Raw genomic sequence first — 20684 nt, forward strand, 5'->3', positions numbered from 1 at the left:
GACTGCTTGATCCAGTCCTGGTATTTCTCTGTCTTCAATTCCATGCAGGATATTCGCCAGGCAGGTCCAGCTCCATCAGGACTAGCCTGGAAGAAGGAAGAGCCCTCCCTCCAATCCATCTGCCTTGGTCCAGGCCTCAGAGGGAGAGAAGAACCACTGGACCTCATCCCCTTTCCCTCCACCATTCCCTTCTCCTTTTGTTTTGTGTCTTTTAGATTGTAAGCCTGAGGGCAGGGAACTGTCTGATTAAAAATAATAATTGTAAGCCGCCCTGAGAACCATTAGGGCTGAAGGGCGGGATATAAATACCTAAATAAATAAATAAATAAATATTCCATCCAAGCTGCTCACACTCTCAAGATCGGTTCACAGATCCTTATGCTGGTGGCTCAACCCCAACAACGTGCCTGATGCTTTTCCTGCCTCCACAATCAGAGATCACTCTGACAACAGATGCATCCCTGGAAGGCTGGGGTGCACACACCCTAAACTTCATGATCAAGGACAAGAGGACGGTGTCCAAGAGCCAACTACACAGCAATGCCTTGGAAATGTTAGCTGTGGAAAAAGCCCTCAGCGGCTTCTAGTTGCTCCTCTCCGACAAAGTAGTACTCCTGATGGACAATACCACCATCATGCACTACCTGAACAAACAGGGAGGAACGAAGTCCCAGACGTTGCTCGAGATCACTCTCAGGATCTGGGACTGGTGAGTACACAACAGGATCCTCCTTCAGTCCATCCACCTCCCCGAAGAGGAGAACGAACTGGCAGACAGGCTCAGCCGGTCTTCCAACCCATGCCACGAGTGGCACCATCCCGAGATGGTTGCCTGCCTCTTGCACCTGTGGGGCAAGCCGATAATCGATCTCTTTGCCTCAGAACACTCACTGTACAAAGTTCTGCTCTTGAATCTGTGCACCGGATTCCCAAGGAGATGCCTTCCAGTTCGAGTGATCAGAAGGACTGGTTTACGCCTTTACTCCCTTCTAACTCATCACAAGGGTCATGGCAAAGATAACATCGGACCGGTCCTCATCACACCATGGTCACTGAGGCAGCCGTGGTTCGCCCCCCCCTTCTACACCTATCCCAAAGGCCTTGCCTCCGGCTTGAGTTCTGTCCCAACTTTCTGTCGCTTCATGAAGGCCATGTCCTGCATCTGGACATGGAGACACTCCCGTTGGTGCCATGGAGGATTCATCCTTAGAGGCTTTTCCTGATCCCATCAGGACTGTTATTCTGGCTGCCAAAAGCCTTCAACACAAAAGTCTTACCAATGTAAGTGGAAAACGTTTCTGGCCTTTCTCTCCAAGAGAGACATCTCTCCATCCCGAGCATCGGTCCCGATGATCCTGGAGTTCTTAATGTCCCTGGTGGACTTGGGACTGTGCCTGATGTCCATCAAGTGCTACCTGTCAGCTGTTCTCATTACCATTTCAAGGGCAGACATTCCCTTTTCAAGGACCCTCTGGTAAAGAGTTTCCTCAGGATTTAACAATCTTCGTCCTCCATCCTCTGTACTGACACCAGCATGGAGTCTGGACCTTGTGCTTTCCTGCTTGGCATCCAAGCCCTTTGAACCCATGGCCTCTTCAGACCTGGAAAACAGCTTTCCTTGTGGCCATCATCTCTGCTCACCGTGTGAGCGAACCCTGTGCCTTACAGGTGGACCAGCCTTACCTGCATTTTCACAAGGACAAAGTGGTCCTCCATACCAATATCACCTTCCTCCTGAAGGTGGTGTCGGCTTTCATATGAACCAGGACATTGTGTTGCCAACTTTGGCCCCGTACCCGACCACCAGTACGGAGCGCCACCTTCACACCTTGCATGTTCGCAGGGCTCTGACTTTTTACCTGGACAGGGCCTCGAGTTCAAGATGCTCTGAAAGACTGTTTGTTTGCTACTCGGAGGCCAAAAATGACTGAGCAGAGGTTTTTCCAAATGGGTGACTGGCACCATTCACCTCTGCTATGAACTGTCAGGTAGACCTCTCCCTGCTCGGGTTCGGGCCCATGCAACTCAGGCGGTAGCTGCATCCTCTTCTTTTCTGAATGGAGTACCCTTGGAGGATGTCTGCAAAGCTGCTGTCTGGTCCCAGCCACTGATATTCATCAAGCACTACAGGCTGGACACCAGGGCCAGACAGGATGCAGCTTTCAGGAGGGCAGTGTTACTTTCAGGTTTACATTGAAATTTGTGTTTGCATTCCAATTTCTGCATGGGCATCCATCACCACAGACACCTGGTTCTTGACATTGTCAAAAGGGGTTATGTCATAGATTTCAAGGAGTATCCCCCCACGGGTGTTCTCCATGTAACTTGCCCCTCGGACGTGCTTCTCAATGTGGTATGGATCCTATTCCTCAAGGGGACCATCAAACCCATCCCCTCATGCAAAGTCTGTTGAAGTTTCTTCTCTCAATTCTTCTTCTTCATTATTATTATTATTATTCTTTATTTATATAGTGCTGTAGATTTACACAGCGCTGTACATACAAACAATAAAATCGATAAAACCTGCCATTGGCGTACATTCTACAAAATACATATAAAACAATAGATAATAATACAAGATAGAATTAGATAAAAAAGCAGACAACAAATTAAAAAGATGAAATATAAAATCAAATATCAGATCTTAGATAACAATCGGATAAACCATCATCAGCAAGAAAGACGGTGGTCTATAGCCCATTCTATACCTCAGAGGTGTTACCATTTGATCTCTCCACATTTTCACGAATTGCATGGTTGTAGTCACAATTTGGTTACATCGAAAGGGAATTGTGGTCTTCTCATACATTGATGATTGGGTCTTTGTGGTGGACTGCCCACACACATTAACCAACCACATCACTTACTCTATGTACTAAACTTGCTTGATGTCATAGTTTTAAGTCATTGAAGGCAAACTTGCCCATGGACCCATGGACATGTCTCTACGTGGATGCAGAGCTCATTCAGAGAGCTCATTCAGAGCTCATTCACTACTGCCTATTTCCTACATAAGTGGTTAGAAAGGGCAGCCACTAGCACAACAGATTATTACACTACTAAAATACCAACAGGAGTCTGGCTGTAGTAACTCACTGCTGTACAGGGATAGGTGGGGGTTGTTAGTGTCACCAAGCCGTTAAGGTTCTCAGAATAGAAGGTAATGATGAGGGTGTCCTTTTTGGCTCATCTGTACCGGGCCTATGATACAATGAGAAGAGAACTGTGATATAACTAAACTGCTACAAAGGAGATTGTTGGAAACTGTTATCTCTCCTGCTCCTGATCCGAGATGTTGATTCATCCAAATGGGGGACGACATGAAATAGAAAATGATAGCTGGCCTAAATAGCCTAAAGGCATCAGATCCTTTCTGGTCTTGAATGCTAAGCAGAGTCAGCTCTAGTTAATACTTGGATGGGAGACCATCAATGAAAACTGAGTGCTTTCAGGCTATATATTACAGAAGAAGGAACTGCCAAAACCACCTCTTCCCAAGAAAACCCTGTGAAATTCATGAGGATGCCTTAAGTCAACAGGCAACTTGACAGCACATACACACATACAAAAAAGGTTGATAATCTGGAGTTCCAAATTATTCCCAAGAACTAAATCAGATTACAGTGTTCTGGTTATTTTCTATAAACTGTTCTACTTTTTGTGAAAAATTGTTGTTGACAGACATTCAGGAACTCATGGTACACTTTGAGAGTTTTGTGCTGTCAACACCTGATTGTCTGAAAGATCCATATATTAGAAATACAGCCAGCTCCTCATGTTCAAATGTGAAAATGCAATTTGATTTAGAACAAAATTACAAACTTTTTCAATGGCGGGAGATGGCTTTACATTGCCAGAGTCTACATGTGGGATTAGCTTTAGAATCATGTTGCAAATATGTCTTTCCATGCTTGTTACTTATACATACATATTTCTCAGGTCTTTGTGAACTCATTTTGTTTTTCTCTAGCCCAAACAGATACCTACTTTATGACTTGGTAGAGTATGTTTATGCAGTCCTCCATAGAGCTTTCCTCCCATATCCATTGCCTCGTCCTGTGTATCAGTAAGTTTCAAGCTCTTCTTAGCTGACAAATGGTTACCTTTTAGGTTCAAACTCTACATGATGCTATCATTTAGTTTCTCATATGTTTGGTTTAATGTAGGTCTTTCACTGTCTTGTGTGAATACTTGCATCTATAAATTGGTTAAGCTGTCCTGGAATCTAAGCCTAATGTCGTAGTTCGTAAGCACTGATTTTGTGTTCTCGTCTCTGCAAGAATAGGAAAAAAGTTTATTTTACCTTCAGATATTTAAAAATATCTGCCATGTCACCCCTCAGTCTTTTCTTCTCTAAGCTAAATATACAGTTTCCCTACATTTCCCATATAAGGCTTAATTTCCATATCTTTGAGTGTCTTTGTTGCCTTTCTCTGGACATGTTCCACCTGTAAATATCCTCCTTGAATTGTGCTACCCAGAACTTAACGCAGTATTCCAGGTAAGGTCTGACCAGAGCAGAATAGGGTGGCACTGCTACTTCCTTCGATGTATACAATACACTCCAAGTCTAGTTTTGGCTCCTCTGGAAGGCCACAATATGTCATCATGGCTCCCATTGGTTCAGTTGCCTTTTTATTTGGGGGGCAGCAATGTTCTTTTGGGATAGGTAACACGAAAAACCTACCATCCTTCATCTCCTACTTTGAACTTCCATTCTGGTGCCCTTTTTTGGTTAGCATGTTTTTGTAAGCATCTTTTGCGAAATTTAATGCTGTAAAATCTTTGGTCCAGTCTCTTTAATTTTTGTAATGTGAGCAGTGGTTTTTACATTTTTCCCATACACAACTTGAAATGGGAGATGTTCCATGCTTTGATGCACAGCATTGTTATAAGCCATTTCTACAAAACCTAAATATTCCAGCCAATCTGTTTGCTGAAAGATGACATAACATCTCATATACTGTTCCAGAATTTGATTAATTCTCTCTGTCCATCCATCTGGAGATGATGGACCGTGCTCAGACCCTGTTCAGTTCCTAGTAATTTCATGAAATCCCTTCAGAACTGGGAGGTAAAATGCACTCTTTGTCAGATATCATCTTTGAGGGCACGCCATACAACTGATAAATATGATCTAAGAACATCTTAGTTGGGAAGCAGTAGGAATAGTCACACAAGATATAAAATGGGCTTGTTTTGAAAACAGGTCTGTCACCACCCAAATCACAGTCTTTTTCTGGCTTTTGGACAAATTGACAATAAATCCATGCTAATTTCTGCCCAGGGTTGGAAGTCCTTGAGGCTTCTCACAGCATGTTTAGAAATGGCACAGATGGGGCAGCTTTTGATGTAGTCTTCTATATCTGTCAGGTACAGCCTCCCACCAAATTCTTCTCAATCAAGTCTAGAGTCAAACAGTGTGTCTAAACTATTAAAAGAAAGAAAATGTAACAGGAAACAGTCATGAGTTTTTTGTCAAGTCTACGTTATCATCCAACATTTCCCCCTTTATACCAAAATAATAGCCCCTCCTGTAACAATCAATTAAAGGCCATGATTGGCTACAAAATTCCCACCAGGGCATTAATTAATGATGTAATAACGAACCACTTAGAATTATTCAGATATCCCCTGTTTTGGGAACCAAACCATATTCTCACACCCCTAGCCACAACAATAAGTCAATAACACAACCCAGCTATATCTATATACCTTCTGTCCATATCTGGTCCACTAGAGAAAACTTAACAATTGTAAAAGTTTCAGTACACACAATAAGCAAACAACACATGTATCCTAACTCTATATCACCTCACTTAACATTGAGTCAATACTAAATTAACTTCAGTATAACAATACTGAGATTACAATTAACAATACAATTCTAACTCTAGCCTGCCTGTTTTTATTTTAAACTGCCTAGTTATCTTCACTACCATAGCAACCAATCCTGACCCCCTCCACCCCTCCTTATTTCCTCTAGAAGCTAGAATGCCTCTGGCTGACCGTGAATTAACCCTTTCAGCCTTTCAGCCTTGATTTAACAGCATCCACATCCAACCACATATACTTTTATATTTTAACCCCCTTTACATAACATTTTATTTTCACAATTACTTTTCCTCTTTGACAATAATTTATGACAGAACTATCCAGGTTCTGACAATATCCTACCTCAGTTTTGGCCACCAAAATTGTCATCTGATCAAATATCCAAAATGTCCAACTGTCTTAACATCTTGGCAATGTTTCAACATTCTTTCTCTTGATGATCCAGGAATATAAATCCCATCACCTTCGTAGGGAATGCCTTCCCTCACTGTCATATTAATTATTTATTTATTTATTTATTTATTTATTTATTTATTTATTTATTTATGGTGGCTTTTGTTTACTCATCCCCCTCCATGGGCTCTTCCATGGTTTTTTGTCAACACAGCTCAAGGGAGGCCTTGTGAGACTTGAGCTCTGGTAAACACTGCTAACCCAAGCAGTTGAGGGGTAAATACTCTATTTTTTCATTGGCTGTCATGCTGGGGCAGTTTAGATAATGTGTCTGCTAGGAATTCCCCCCTCAGCAAATATTTTAGTTGGAAATCAAATTTGTAAAAGAATTCAGCCCATCTTATTTGTTTAGGGTTCCGTTTTTCAGGGGATCTTTAAGGCCTCCAGATTTCTGTGGTCTGTCCACACATCGAGCAGAACAGAAGTCCATTCTAACAGATGCTGCCAGGCAATTAAAGCAAGCCAAATTGCCTCATTATCCCAAATGGGCCATCTCCCCAAAATTTCCTAGATAAATAAGCACAGGGTCTCAATTTTGCCTCTTTGTCTTTTTTTCATAATACAGCCCCAACAGCAACATCCAAAACATTGACCTGCACCGTAGAAGACTCTGGGGTCAGGATGCCATGGGCTTGGAGGTGAACACAGTCTCTTGAGGCACTGGAAAGCCTCCTCACACTCAGAGTTCCATTGAATTCAATAATTAGATTTTCTATTTTTGGCTTTGTCTCCCTTTTTGGTGTTAATTTTTAACAAATCAGTAGCAAGGCTATCTGCATAAAGACAGATATAAACTGGTGACAGAAGTTTGCAAACCCCAGGGAACTCTAACTGTTGCCTGGTTTTAGGGGCCTTACAGCCTCTTACATCTGGGACTTTGGCTGTGTCTATCTCTACCCCTTTGTTGAAAATTTGAGAACCCAAATGGTCTAGCTTGTTTTTATGAAACTCACACTTAGAGAGCTTTGCATATAGCTGATTGTCTTTTTAACACTTTTCATACCAACTATACATGGGTTTCATAATTCTCTGAGTATACCTAAACATCATTCAGGTATACTAACAAATCTTGGTACAGAAACTCATGGAGAATCTTATTAATTGAATGCATAAACACTCCTGGGGCTCCACTGAGCTCATATGGCATCACCAAATATTCAAAAGCTCCTAACAGGCAATGAAAAGTGGTTTTCTACTCATCACCTTCCTTAATGTGCACTGGAAAGTATGTTTCTTTCAGGTCTAGCTTGGTAAACTTTCTTCTTTTTGCCACCTATGCCAACACGTCTTTCATTAGTAACAAGGAGTATTTATAAAACATACAAATAGCATTTAACCGTCAATAGTCCGTTCACAGCCTCAAAGAACCATCCTTCTTGTGCTAGAACAGCACCAGCACAGCCATGGATGATGTGGCTGGCCAAATGAACCCCCTTGCCAGGTTTTTATGTATAAACTCCCTAAATCTTGTCAACTCTTTGGGAGTCATAGATTGTAACTTAGCCCCTGGCACCAATTCAGTTGCATAATCTGACTTATGGTGAAGAGGGAGGACATCTCCCTAGATACCTCCTTTAGGTCAGCATATTCTCAAGGCACTTTTGGTTCAGTTACAGGAGCAGCTGGCATGGCCACGGTCAGAGCCAAGATTCCCAACCCTGCAAAGTCATTTACTCCTTTTATTTTGGGCAGTACAGCCACCATGTCCACTGCTGCCGAATCTGAGTCTGCTCCTGGCTTCAGTTTCACCCATTGTAGCACCCTTGTGAGGAGTGCCCAGTGATCCTGGCACCATGAATCCAGTCAGTATGGGGGTTATGGAAACTGAGCCAGTCCAGTCCCAACACAAGGTATGAGCCACTGTAGGAGCCACCACACACTGTAATTTCTCTATATGCTTTCTCACTTCCAACCGTACAGGCTCAGTCCAGTACCAAGCAGAGTTGCCAGTCATCTGGTGGCAATCCATTTGAGTAAATCTGATGGCTTGTACTATCTCTTCTACCCATAGACTCAACCCAGTGACTACAGCAGGGTTGATCAGGTATCTGGTGCAACCCAAGTCTGCCATTCCAGATTCTCCCTCCCTTGGTCTCACGTGTATGAAAAACAGGGTAGCACATCCACTCACTTCAACTTCAGGCTGCCCTTTGTCATAAGCCTGCTAATTAGCTCTGGTTATATCAGGCTCCATTTGCTTCCTGAACATTATTCTTCATATCTGTTGTCACCCAGTCAGTTTCCCACATTGTCCCATGATGGTGCATGCTCACGGCCGCGCCACCATTGGGGATAATGGAATTTAATGTCCTTTAAAGAAAGAATGTTCTAACAGGTGTGGGTTTTTAAAGGCTATTTCTAGTCCAGCAATGTAGCAATTAATTTTCAGTATAAATATTGGGGGGGGGGGGGGGACCATATGGAACCTTATTTAAAGAATTACTAGAAACATCCAGTTCCATTTGATCTGTTCAGAGGGTAGTTGATCTCACGCCTATTTCTACATATCATGTGACATTAGGAGTGGGGACCATGCTCAAGCATTTCTTTCTGACTATAAGAAAATAAATGTATTTCAACACAAGGTTAATGTGCTGGCAGGTTAAAAAAAAGTGTGCCAAATACATCTACCTGGGCTTTTTATTCTCAAAATGAAGACAGCCCTGCATAACATATTTACTACAAGACACAGTAATGTTTTTGGGAGAACTTTCAGCTGTTTTTGTCTAATGTGTTTTGAGAAAAGGCCCTCAGTTTAAAATTGAAATTTTGGAGCATGAATATTTTCAGGGGAATTGTAAAATTTTACTCACAAGAAGTTTTTCCTTATTCTCCATTTCCCTCAGATCTCATTTGATGCACCAGCTCAGTCTGTCTCTTCACTTTTTGTTATCCATTTGAGAAGTGTCACAACTGCAGTTATCTATTCTGTGGCTCAAGTTCTCATTTTAGTAGCATTTCTAGATTGAAGAGCAGTCAGTGGACACAGACAAACTTCATAAATAAAATTTATAACAAACTAAAGAATACTCTAATTTAAATGTTGCATATGTCCATATAAGCAACAGGATTCACTTTCTTTTTGTGATGTTTTGAATTATAGTTTACTTGCAAGATTCTTTGAGACAACTCCATTTGAGCCATGGACAACAAGGGACAAAGTTGACCGGGTAGGTGCAGAATTGCAGAACACCTGTATTTATTACTTACATGTGTACATAACAACAAAATGAGTGAACAAAAATAAAAATACAGTCATTTAAAAGTATGAAAATGATTTTAATGTAACATTGTATTTTGTATTAAATACAGACCATCTGTATTTAATGTTAATGTTTTGTTATTCAGAAATCATGAAGGTGTTTAGTATCCTAACATGAGACTCTTCTGAAGTACAGTGACAAGTCCAGCAAGGTGTCTGAGAGCCACCTGGGACATTCACTGAATTACAGTGTGAGGGAGGAGGCTGGCCATGGTCCAAGGGAAGTAGTGGTATCTGGCAGCAGGTAGTCTGGAGTGGGGGTTGAAGGGTGGAACATTGGCAGGGAATTGAAAAAGTGAAGCCAGAAAGTAGCAGGGGGGCATAGGGTGGATGGACCAGAAACAGAATGGGACATTAAGAGGATAAATTTTGAAAGAACAGGAAGGAGCAAGAAATGAGATGCAGTAGGTACAATGTGCAGGGCAAGAACAAGGTGAAAGACAAAAGTCTTGGTGAAGCAGTGGATGAGCCCAGGGAAGCAGAGGCTCATGAAGCCGGTGGCACTGCAGATGGAAAACTGAGTCCAGCCTAGGGTTGGGAATACCCAAGAGCTATCATTCTTTTTGTGGCACAACAGACCAAAATTTCTGGGGTGTTTGGGAGTGAACTTCTGCCTACTTCCTAACTGATGAATATATTCTACTATTTACTATACTAAGCCTAATCCACATTGTCAGTTTATCAATTTCAGCAAGTCTCAATTCATTTGTATTTTAAATTACCATATATACACAAGCATAAGTCGACCCTCATGTATAAATCAAGGACATGTTTTGGGGGCAAAATGATGGATTTTAAGATGATCTGTGGATCGGTCGAGTGTAAAATTTGGAGGCTCCTTCAGAGTGTGTATGCGAGCAGCAATCATTACGAGGCTTCAGTGTTTCAGCCTTCACTCCCAAGACATCGAAGTGTGCAGGAGGGAGAGGGACTGTTAAACAAACAGCAAACAATCAGTGACCAAGTACTCTATCTGCTTGGCTCAGGACAGAAAGGAACTGCATGGGAAATCTGAAAGAGCTGCTATCACATTACCATACTGACCCATAAATAAGTCAACCTAGGATTTTGTGGTCAATTTTTGGGCATAAATTTTTAGACTTATAGACAAGTATATGTGGTACATTCCATTTGAAGCTGTCAAATTTGCAAAAAACAAGTTGTTTTCATTCAGGCTGCTGGATACAGTTGTAAATAAAGTCACTGTCCCCCCCCTCCCCCCCCCGGTTTAATTTAGCTTAAGGCAGTTCACCATTGGAAGTGCACTCTTGTTTTATTAGTAGCATGTTAATGTTCTGGTTGCCATTTTTATCTCTTACTTTCTCTAGAGCATGTGGTATACTGCCAGAATAGGGAAAGTGTGGCCCCTATACCCTATTTTTGAAATCCCGTATCAGTCCTGGAGCCTTGCTCCAAATTTCTCACCAATTTTGGGATGGGAAGATTTCCATACCAAAATCACACCAGAACATTTGTCCACAGAAGTGGGAGTTTGCCCTTCCCACCTACATAAATCAGCCAAAAATGGTAAATGAAAATGGACTAACATAATTCCAGTGCACACAAACATGATGGTACTTTGCACACAGAGTGGTCATGAGTACAAAACTTATCACAAGTCCACCCACAGTTGCCAATCCTTGGTTTACTGGAAAAGTTAGAAAATAGAAGTGAAATGTAGTGTTGTTGTTTTTTGTCCATATTTCTGTCTGCTTTCTGTGGCTCCATTTAAAGAATTCTTTTTAAAAAGACCTCTCTGTGCCCAGAGGAGCACAAATGTCCATTTCCCAAGCCATAAAGCAATCCTTTGGGACAGTAGACAATAATATAGCAGTTCATTTTGCAGTGTTGAAGTCAAATCTCACTTTTGTATCCAAACTGTTAGCCATACCTAACAGTAGCTCTTGACCTGTTAAATAATCTTCTGTTAATTATCATCCTCATTCAAGTATTTTACAACTTTGTTAAGATTGATATGATACCATAATCTATTACTTATTTCTCCCTTAAAGTTCCACATCACAGACATGAGATTCCCTAATCTTCCTGGATTGGAGGACTTGGGTGTTGTTCCAACTCCTGTAGAGCAGAAAGCCATTGAAGTCTTGCGGCGTCATCGTAAATATCGTTGGCTGGAAGCTGAGCTTGAGGAAGCAAAACCAGCTACACCTGTTAGTAACATGTAATTATTGATTTCTGCAACTTTTCAAGTTGAAGTTACACTGAGATTACTTGTGTGAAGAAATCTGTAATACGAGTTAATTCCCTAAATAAATCATGTAGCCTTTATCTTACTACTGTCATTGGTGGGTGTTTTTTTTTCCTCCAAGTCTGAAATGTAAATATGATTCTTCTACACATGCTGAATATGTTTATATTGATGAACATTACTACTCACTTCTCCTACACTATCCTATAGTAGTAGGATTTTTGCTGGTGGTAGTTGATAAAGAAAGAGAACATTGGATTGTACTGAAAAGTAAATGGTGACATAGTGTGCAGCTACAGTAAAAAAAAAAAGACGAATTCCATTTTGGGCAAATTAGAAAAGTGAATCAATACAATACAATACTTTATACAAGCCATTTACATTTCTAGTCACCAAATCTGAAATATAAGAATGTGCACAACCGAGGCCGAAAAACTGAGAGTTTTATACCTATAACCACTAGTTCCAGTCTAGTTGTTGCAACCATTAATTGTTCTATGAATATTGTTAACTTCTTTTAGACTATATGGAATGTCCTATTTGTGTTTTTTAAAATACATTTTGATTCTACCTAATTCAAGGTGACCCTGCTACTATAGGTGGATGTTATCTCTGTTTTAGCACAGAGCTGGAGCCCTCCAAATGTTTTAGATGACAATTCCCATAATCTTTTACTGGTTGAATCTATACTGGATACTGTTTTTGGGAGCCTAAGTCCAAAACATCTGGAACATCAAAAGTTTCTCACTTGTACTAGCAGCACAGTAACTCTGTCAATTACTGCAGAGGTAAAAACTGACCTAAAGTCCCCTTATTTATCTGGATAGGGATTTGAATTATAGTGTCCCTGGTTCAAGTCTTTTTAAATGTAGTACAGTGGAGCCTTGTTATACGCTGGGGTTTGGTTCCAAGATCTCCCGTGTATAACAAAATCTGTGTATGCTCAAGTCCCATTGAATATAATGACATAGCAAAATGGTGTCCCTTATAAAAAATGGAAAATCGAGGTTTGATAATTGAAATTTATACTTTTTTCGAACATTTTCAAACCATGTATGCTTGAATTTGTGTATAAAAAAATCCGTGTATAAGAAGGGCCGACTGTAGTGAGTGTTTTCATCATTAGAGACTAAGGCTGAAAACAGATGGATCAGGGCTGTAGCAACCACATGCCATCTAATTGCTGCACCACAGGAGCGTTCCCATGCTGCCCACCATCTGGTTGGGCAAGCGGTGTGACTCCGGCTTGGGGTAGAGTCAGGGTGTGCGGCATGTGGTCACCACACCCCACACCACCCCCAAGCCAGCTCTTATTGCCAGTCTGTTTTGTCCCATAGTTTGGTTTTTCATGGGCATAAAAGACCAAAATGAATGCCAGTTAAGTTGCAAAGGTTGCATCATGTTTGTCAAAGGGTTAAAGTCAGCACACTGGGAAATGCTTAGATGTGTGTGTGTCTGACCATGAGCATCCAGCACTGGGAAGGACAAGGCTGATTATACACAGCTCATGCTCATAGGCTCAAGGACACTCTGGTGCCTGCGTACACTAAACCTGGATGATGAAATATGTGTCTGGATTGCACAGGAGGACACTTTAGAGTGTGGGGCAGGAAGTGATTGAGTTTGGGAGACCGCATGGTCTGAAGGCTATATAAACTCAAGGGCTTCCAGTAATTGCTTGTGGGTTGGAGTAGGAGTTGGTATTTGTGTGATCTGTATTATAGCATTGGTGATAGCACTCTGTAAATAAAGATAGCACTTCAGGAGACTTGGCTTGTCTGGTCGTTAATTAGTTGAAGCCTGGCATCGGTTGCTGAGAGTCCCCGGAGATTCCTGCATTCCTTCAGTTCCTGGAAGACATCCAGTTGCTGTTATCTCTACTGAGGGCTGTGAACCACGTTTCTTAATTTGCCAGTTATACTCTACTATATGCCAGCATTGGTTATAGGGCTCATGAGTTGCTGACAATGTTGTCATCTAAGCAGTCTGGGAAATAGTGTTTTGGAGTCAGTTGTTGATGAGGAATATGATCATGAGCTCTTAGTTGTCCTGGCTCATGTTTTTTACACACTCACAGACCATTGCTAGGAAAGAAGCAATTTACTCAGAAGTCTCGCAGATAATGACAGCTAAAGCAGGGGCAGTAAATTCCTTGAGAGCAATCTTACTTGTAAGGGTCCATTTTAGATGGAAACGCATAGAAGAGAAGTCAAGCTTGTCTGAAATTCTGAGTGTCAAACAGGGTTGTCAGCCAGTCCAAGAGCCAGGTAAGGTTGTCTGTAGCCCAGAGGTCAATATTTTAGGAATCTAGAGCAAAATCACAAGAAGACCAGGCCAGACCCAAAAATCTGACAGTTGTTTCCAGAAGGGAACATGGGTCACAGCTGTCTCTTAAACTGGCAGAGCACTTTTCCTGCTGTTTGGCAAAGAGCCTCATAGATGGCATTTGATCAGCTTTGTCCTTTGTTCATTGGATCTTCATCTGATGGCTCCTGTTGTTTTGGTGGTGCTTACCTTTGATCAGTTTTAGATGGGTCCTTGCTAGGTGCCTCCTAGGATTGCCATTCCACAGGTGTAGCAGGGGCACCTTTCGCATCCTTGGTGTTTTAGTCCAGTGACACTAATAGCCAAATGTAGGTTGACATGAAAGAGTCTAAAAGCTAGGTGTCCAAGATACTAAAGTACTAAGCTACTAAAAAATAAAGACTAAATACTAAGTTACTAAAAGCAAAGGGAGTTCATGATGGATGGGAAGTTCTTAAAGTGAAATATTGAAAGTACAATTTCAAACAGTTCCAATGTGGATGAAAAATGTTAAACAAATCAGAATTGGTGTCTAAAGAATTTTCTCAACTGAGCTTAACGTGCAAGAAATGGAAAGGGATCATGAAGGAGAAATTCAATGGATTAGCAAGCATGTGTACAAAGGAAATCAGAAAAGCTAAAATGCAGAAGGAGCTCAGGTTTGCTGGAGAGGTGAAAAACAATAAAAAGGAACAATAAGAAAATGGTAGGAGCACTGCATGAAGAAGGTGGCAAAATACTAATAGGGCAAAGAAAAGGCAGACTTACTCAACACCTTTGCTTCAGTCTTCTCCCAAAAGGAGAACAGTGCTGAACTTCAGGAAAATGGAGCAGATGATGCAGTAGGTAAAATGCTACACACAATAGGTAAAGAGGTAGTAGAGCAACCTGTCTAATGCTGCAACCCCCTTGAGGCTGGAAGCCCTGCCCCTTCTTCCAGCTGGTGGCCTCCCTGATTGGTTGGGAGGCCAGGAAGTGATGGCACTTCCAGCCACCTACAAGCCCCTGCGGAGAGGGAAGCAGACCCTGTCCAGTCGGCCCTCGGTATCCGCGGGGATCTCTTCCAGACACACACACACACACACCCGATACCAAAATCTTCAGATGGTCCCTGGTGCCCAGAGATTCCTACCCAAGTCTCCCTTACTCCCCTGAGGCTGCTTCTCAGCCTGGCTGATGTCAATCGTAGATAAATTTAAATTTTAAATACTGACTTGAGCATCCACGTTTTTTGTACCTATGGGGATCCTGCAACCAACCCCCTTTGGATACCGATGGCCCACATTGAGATGCACATTTTGAATTTTGAATTTTGAACAACAATTTAATGTTGAAAGTATGAATATTTTTTAGATTTGGGATACTTATAAGTATCCATTTCAACTTCAAATTTAATAATTACAGTACTAGTGGGAGGGATTATCTGGGGACATGTGAGATATATAACCAATATGCAGATGGCATTCCTACTGATTCTTTTATTAGTTGGTAACGTGTACTAATTCTGTCCTCGGATGGAAGTAGTTGACAAGGAAAAAGATCTTAAGGTCATGGTGGACACTTGAATGATTATGGGGAAAATATGAGTTCCATGAGGAGCCTGCCCAACTGCCCACCCTCAGGTCGACCCCAACTCATGGTGACCCTGTGGATGAGACATTTCCAAGGCTCCCTATCTTCTATTGCTCACTTAGGTCCTGTAAATTCATGCCTAGGACCTCCTTAATAGAGTTGATCCATCTAGCACACAGTCTTCATCTCTTTCTACATCCCTACAACTTCCCTAGCATTATTATCTTTTCCAATGAGTAATTCCTTCTCGTGTCACCCCTCAGTGAAACTGGGGGCAATCAGTCCATCATTTTAGGATACAATCTGCTTTTCCATGGGTCCCATTGTATTATTATTGATATACTATTACACTATTTTCAACATAATAATGTTAAAAGATACCAGAAAATACTATTTGCTTAAATTTTTCAAAAGAACAAGATATTCTTGAACACTATTTTTTAAAATAATAATAAAATCAAATAATTAGATCTTGCTGAGCATTAATTTTTACCAGCTTCCAAATAATTATGTTGTGTGAAATAAGTCTTATGATTAGCAACTGCATTGGAAATCACTGGTTGAAAATAATTTTTGCAGTATATAGTTCATATTACACTTCCTTGTCGTCTGCCAGTTTTATTTTGTACATCCTGCAGTTTTTCTCTACAAGAATGAAGTCCATTCATAATTGATGGACAGTTCTCTCTGCAGAATGACTATACAATTATGAAAAACACTGTGACACTCTGCAATATTTTTAGTCAGGAATATAATTAAACTTCATATTTCAGTCTAAAAGTCAATGTATAAACTACATATAAACTAATTTTCCTTTGGTCTTTACAATCACACAGGATGGAATGTTGAGTTTAATGCTGCATCAACCATGATTGCAGAAAGCTACAACCAATTACAAAGTGACTAGGTTCAACACAGTGGGGTTCTTGTGTGGTATAGAAGGAGCCAGTATACATTTGGTATGAATGCAGAAAAGGCTCAGAAGTCAACTTCCTAAGAATTTCTGTTTCTAATCCTTAAAACTGTAATACAGTAGAGTCTTGGTTATCTGACATAATCGGGTGGGCCGATAGTCGGATAACTGAAAATGTCGGATAATCCTTCGGATTATCCGACCTTGAAAAGTGAAGCCGAGAGGGAGACGCCTCGGCTTGGGCCCAGGCCTCTCCTTCTCGGGCCTTTCCTCCCCTTGAACAAGCTCTTCAGAGTCCATTCGGGGGAGGAAAGTGAAGCCAAAAGGGAGAGGTCTCGGCTTGTGCCCAGGCCTCTCCTTCCTGGGCTTTTCCTCCCCTCAAACGGGTTCCTTGGAGTCCATCGGGGGGGTGGGGGGGTAAAGTGAAGCCAGGAGGGAGAGGCCCGGGAAGGAGAGGCCTGGCCCCAAGGGGTGAGGAAAGGCAAGCCGTCCCTCTTCCCCAGAGGCCCGGAAAGGAGAGGGCCGGGAAGGGAAGGCCTCTGGGCCCGTGCTGAGGCCTTTCCTTCCCAGCTTCACTTTCCCTGCCCCCTTGCCCATTGCGACCACCATGTTTGGGGGCATGTCTGGCGGGAGAGGCTTGGATAATCCGGAATTTCAGATAAACGAATCTCGGATAACCGAGACTCTGCTGTATAGGGGAATGTAAGGTTGCCTGAAGGTGACTCCAAGAGGAGATCATTCCTTGGTTGCAATCACTTTGCAGGTAGAACCAGGGCTAATCCCCTTGGTTGAGAAGGTGGGAGAAGTTCTTTTTTATTTATATCCCTTGATACTTATCAGATTGGCCTGCCATCAGTAATAATATTTGAGTATAAGGGTGGGCAATTAAGCCAGGGAGCAGTCAGAGGTTAATGGTTAGAGGAAGATACAGAGTGCGTATACAATTATATTACCATAGAGAGGGCAAAGCCCGGTGTGATAGTTACCCCAAACTTTTCCTCATATCAAATAATGTGGATTAAAAATGCTACTACACAATGATAGGTCAATAAATGGCGGGGGAGGACTATAATTAAGAACCTGATCTGAATTGGGCATGGTGACCTGGCTTGTATTACAGAGACCTGGCTGGATGAAACTGGGTGCAGGTTACCTTCTCACTACTCTGCTCACCTTGGTTCTCTATGGAACACCACCCTACTGCTCAATAGTCTCCCTTCCTGAGTTGGCTGAATTAGTTGGAATCCCCCTAACTCAGTGGTCCCCAAACTGTGCTCTTTAAGGGATTTTGGACTTAAGCTCCCAGAATCCCAGACTATTGGCCAGTATGGCTGAGGCTTCTGGGAAATGGTCCAAAATCTCATAAAGGGCACATTTTGGGGGGATTGCCTTAGTTTGTTGTATTAGGGACTTGAACATCCATGCTGAAACCACTGTGTTAGGAGCAGCTAAGGACTTCATAGAATCATAGCATCACAGAGTTGGAAGAGACCTCAAGGGCCATCAAGTCCAACCCCCTGACATGCACAAATATACACTAAAAGCATGCCTGACTTGCTATCCAGCCTCTGTTTAAAGACCTCCAAAGAAAGAGACTCCACCACTCTCCAAGAGAGTGTGTTCCACTGTCAAACAGCCATTACAGCCACGAAGTCCTTCCTAATGTTGAAGTGGAATCTCTTTTCCTGTAGTTTCAATTCATTGTTCTGGGTCCTATTTTCTAGAGCTGCAGTAAACAAACTTGCTCTGTCTTCAGCATGTCGTTGTTAAACACAATCAAAACCAATACTATGGACGACTTCCTATTTTCCACTGCTCTGCTTAGATCCTGTAAATTCATGCCTGTTACCATCTTAAAGAGTTCATGCATGTAGCATGCAGTCTTCCTCTCTTTCTACATTCCGCCACCTTTCAAGCATTTCTCTTTTCCAATGAGTCATTCCCTCTCACAAGGTGACTAAACTACAACCATCTCAACTTTATCATCTTGGCTTCCAGGGAGATTTCAGGGTTGATCTGTTCTAGGACCCATTTGTTTGTCTTTTGGGCTGTCCACAGTATCCTCAGCATTCTTCTCCAACACCATATTTCAAATGAATTGATTTTCGTTTTATCCATTTCCCTCACTGTCCAGCTCTCACATCCATATAAGATAATTGGGAAAACAATGGCTTGCATGATTCTAACTTTCATTCCCAGTTATACATCTTTACATTTTAGGATACTTTCTAGTTCTTTCATAGCTGCCATCCCCATTCCCAGTCTTCTGATCTCTTGACTGTAGTCCCACATTCTGATCACTGTTTGACCCAAGGTATGGAAAATATTATACTGTTTTGATTTCCTCATTGTCTAATTTGTATTTGTGTATGTTTTCAGTATGATATCCCTTCAAATATTTCAACAGGGCGATTATGTCATCTTTTAACCTTCTCTTCTCCAGGCTAAACATACTAACCTAGCTAAGCTTACTACCAGCTACTATACCTTATAGGGTATAGTTTCCAGACCTTTCGCCATTTTGCCACCCTCCTCTGGACATGGTCCAACATATCAACATTTTTGAATTGTGGTGTCTGGACAGAATATTCCAGGTGAGGTCTGACCAAATCAGAATAGAGTGATACAATTACTTTCTTTGATCTAGACACTTCTGTTGATGCAACCTAGAATCACATTGGCTTATAAGTCCCCTGCCTTCCCACTCTTTCCCCAGTTCCTTCTTTCTGCCGCATTGGCTGCTTTAGGAACTTCGCTACTGGAATCCGCTTGTTATTCTCTGGAAAATCTCGACCTCGGCTTGCTTGACCATTCTTGATTTGACTCCCCTGTATATTGTTGACCAATCTGTTCGTTCTTTGACTTCGATTTGGATTCTGATTTGGCTTATGATGTCTCCGGCTCTGTTCTAAAAGTGCAACGTGTGGTGGTAAGATCCCTGGACAGGATGCCCACTCTTCATGCCTTCTTTGCCTGAGTGAGGGCCACAACACCAAGACTTGTGCCTTCTGCAAATCTTTTGGCTCCCCAGGCCAGAAAGAATTGCGATTCTTACCTCAAGGCTGCCTTGTACCAGAAGGCTCTCCTTCCTCCGTCAGCCTCCCGCTCCGCTTCTGCACCTGCGGCTATAGAGTCGGTGCCTACGGCTTCTGTTTCTGTGGCCCAGATTTCCTCCACTGAGCCAAGTGCCACCGTCATTTCTGTCCCTGAAAGGGACGTTGCCCAAAGTCCAAGTCTTCCAAAAAGGACAAGACTAAGCACAAGGACTCGAGCTCCAAGAAGGATTCAGCCCATGACAAGGATTCGAGTTCCTTAAGGGAATTGAGCTCTAAATCCTCCTCCAAAAAGAGGCCTGTGGATTCAGGAGAAGGTTCTCCTCATGGCTGTTCTCACTCCAAGACTCCTGAGGGCGCTCAGTTGGGTTCCAAGGACCATGCCACCGCTTTGGTACCCAGACGGGACTCATTGGTACTGGTTGAACCCGAATCTCTCCAGGCCTGTCGAACACCGGTTTCGACTTCCTCTCCTCCTGCTACGTTAGCTTTCCACCAGATCTCTGATGAGGAGGGTGATGCTGCCATTCTGCCAGCCATGTCACCCTGTGGAGGCTCTTCCCAAAGTCATCGATCTCCCACACCAGTCCCTCAGGTTCAAGTCCACCAGGCAGAGGTTCACCAGCCTCCTCGTTTTCTTCAGCAGGAAGAATCTGGCTACTTCTGCAACAGCGAGACGGACAGGTATTACATATCTGTCGGTCATGATACTATCTGTCATCGCTTTGGCCAGAAATCCACAGTTCCACCAATGGAAAAATCCACTTTACTACCAACGGCTTCAGTACCTTTTGCTTCTTCGGTACCAAGATCTCATCCCACTGTGGCCACTTCTACCCAGACGTTACCCTCTTCTCTTCACTTCTCAAGCAGTGATGGCTGATGATGTCTTGGAATCAGACCACGATGTGTCCCAGCATGGAGACTCTCGTGCATCACACGCTGAGTCGGGCTCAGAGCTTTTTCAGCCAGGTGTTTCGTCTTCCACTGATGACGTCCATTCCTTCGCAGAGCACATCATTAAGATGGGTAACGTGTTGGACCTTCAGATCACTCATGTGGAGGATGAGGCTGCCGACCCTA

The 20684-nt window shown here is 42.4% G+C and overlaps 1 protein-coding gene across 4 annotated transcripts in view; it reads left to right on the top strand.

The window, feature by feature from the left end:
• LOC149312537 (NADH dehydrogenase [ubiquinone] 1 alpha subcomplex subunit 9, mitochondrial-like) overlaps positions 1-11844 on the top strand; it is a 120648-nt gene extending 108804 nt beyond the window's left edge. For 2 of the 4 annotated variants that reach the window (XM_089524826.1, XM_089524825.1), the window contains exons 9-11: positions 3971-4066; positions 9392-9458; positions 11563-11844. In XM_089524826.1, coding sequence (XP_089380952.1) covers positions 3971-4066; positions 9392-9458; positions 11563-11736 — 337 coding nt within the window. In that variant the 3' untranslated portion in view covers positions 11737-11844. Of the gene's footprint in view, positions 1-3970; positions 4067-6853; positions 6927-9391; positions 9459-11562 lie in introns of all 4 variants that reach the window. The other 2 variants (XM_089524828.1, XM_089524827.1) reach the window with 2 other exon arrangements.
• The last annotated feature ends 8840 nt before the right edge of the window (positions 11845-20684 follow it).

The sequence above is a fragment of the Sceloporus occidentalis genome, unplaced genomic scaffold, assembly GCF_023333645.1.
Source record: "Sceloporus occidentalis isolate IW3139 unplaced genomic scaffold, rSceOcc1.0.p SCAF_5, whole genome shotgun sequence".
Lineage (NCBI taxonomy): Eukaryota > Metazoa > Chordata > Lepidosauria > Squamata > Phrynosomatidae > Sceloporus > Sceloporus occidentalis.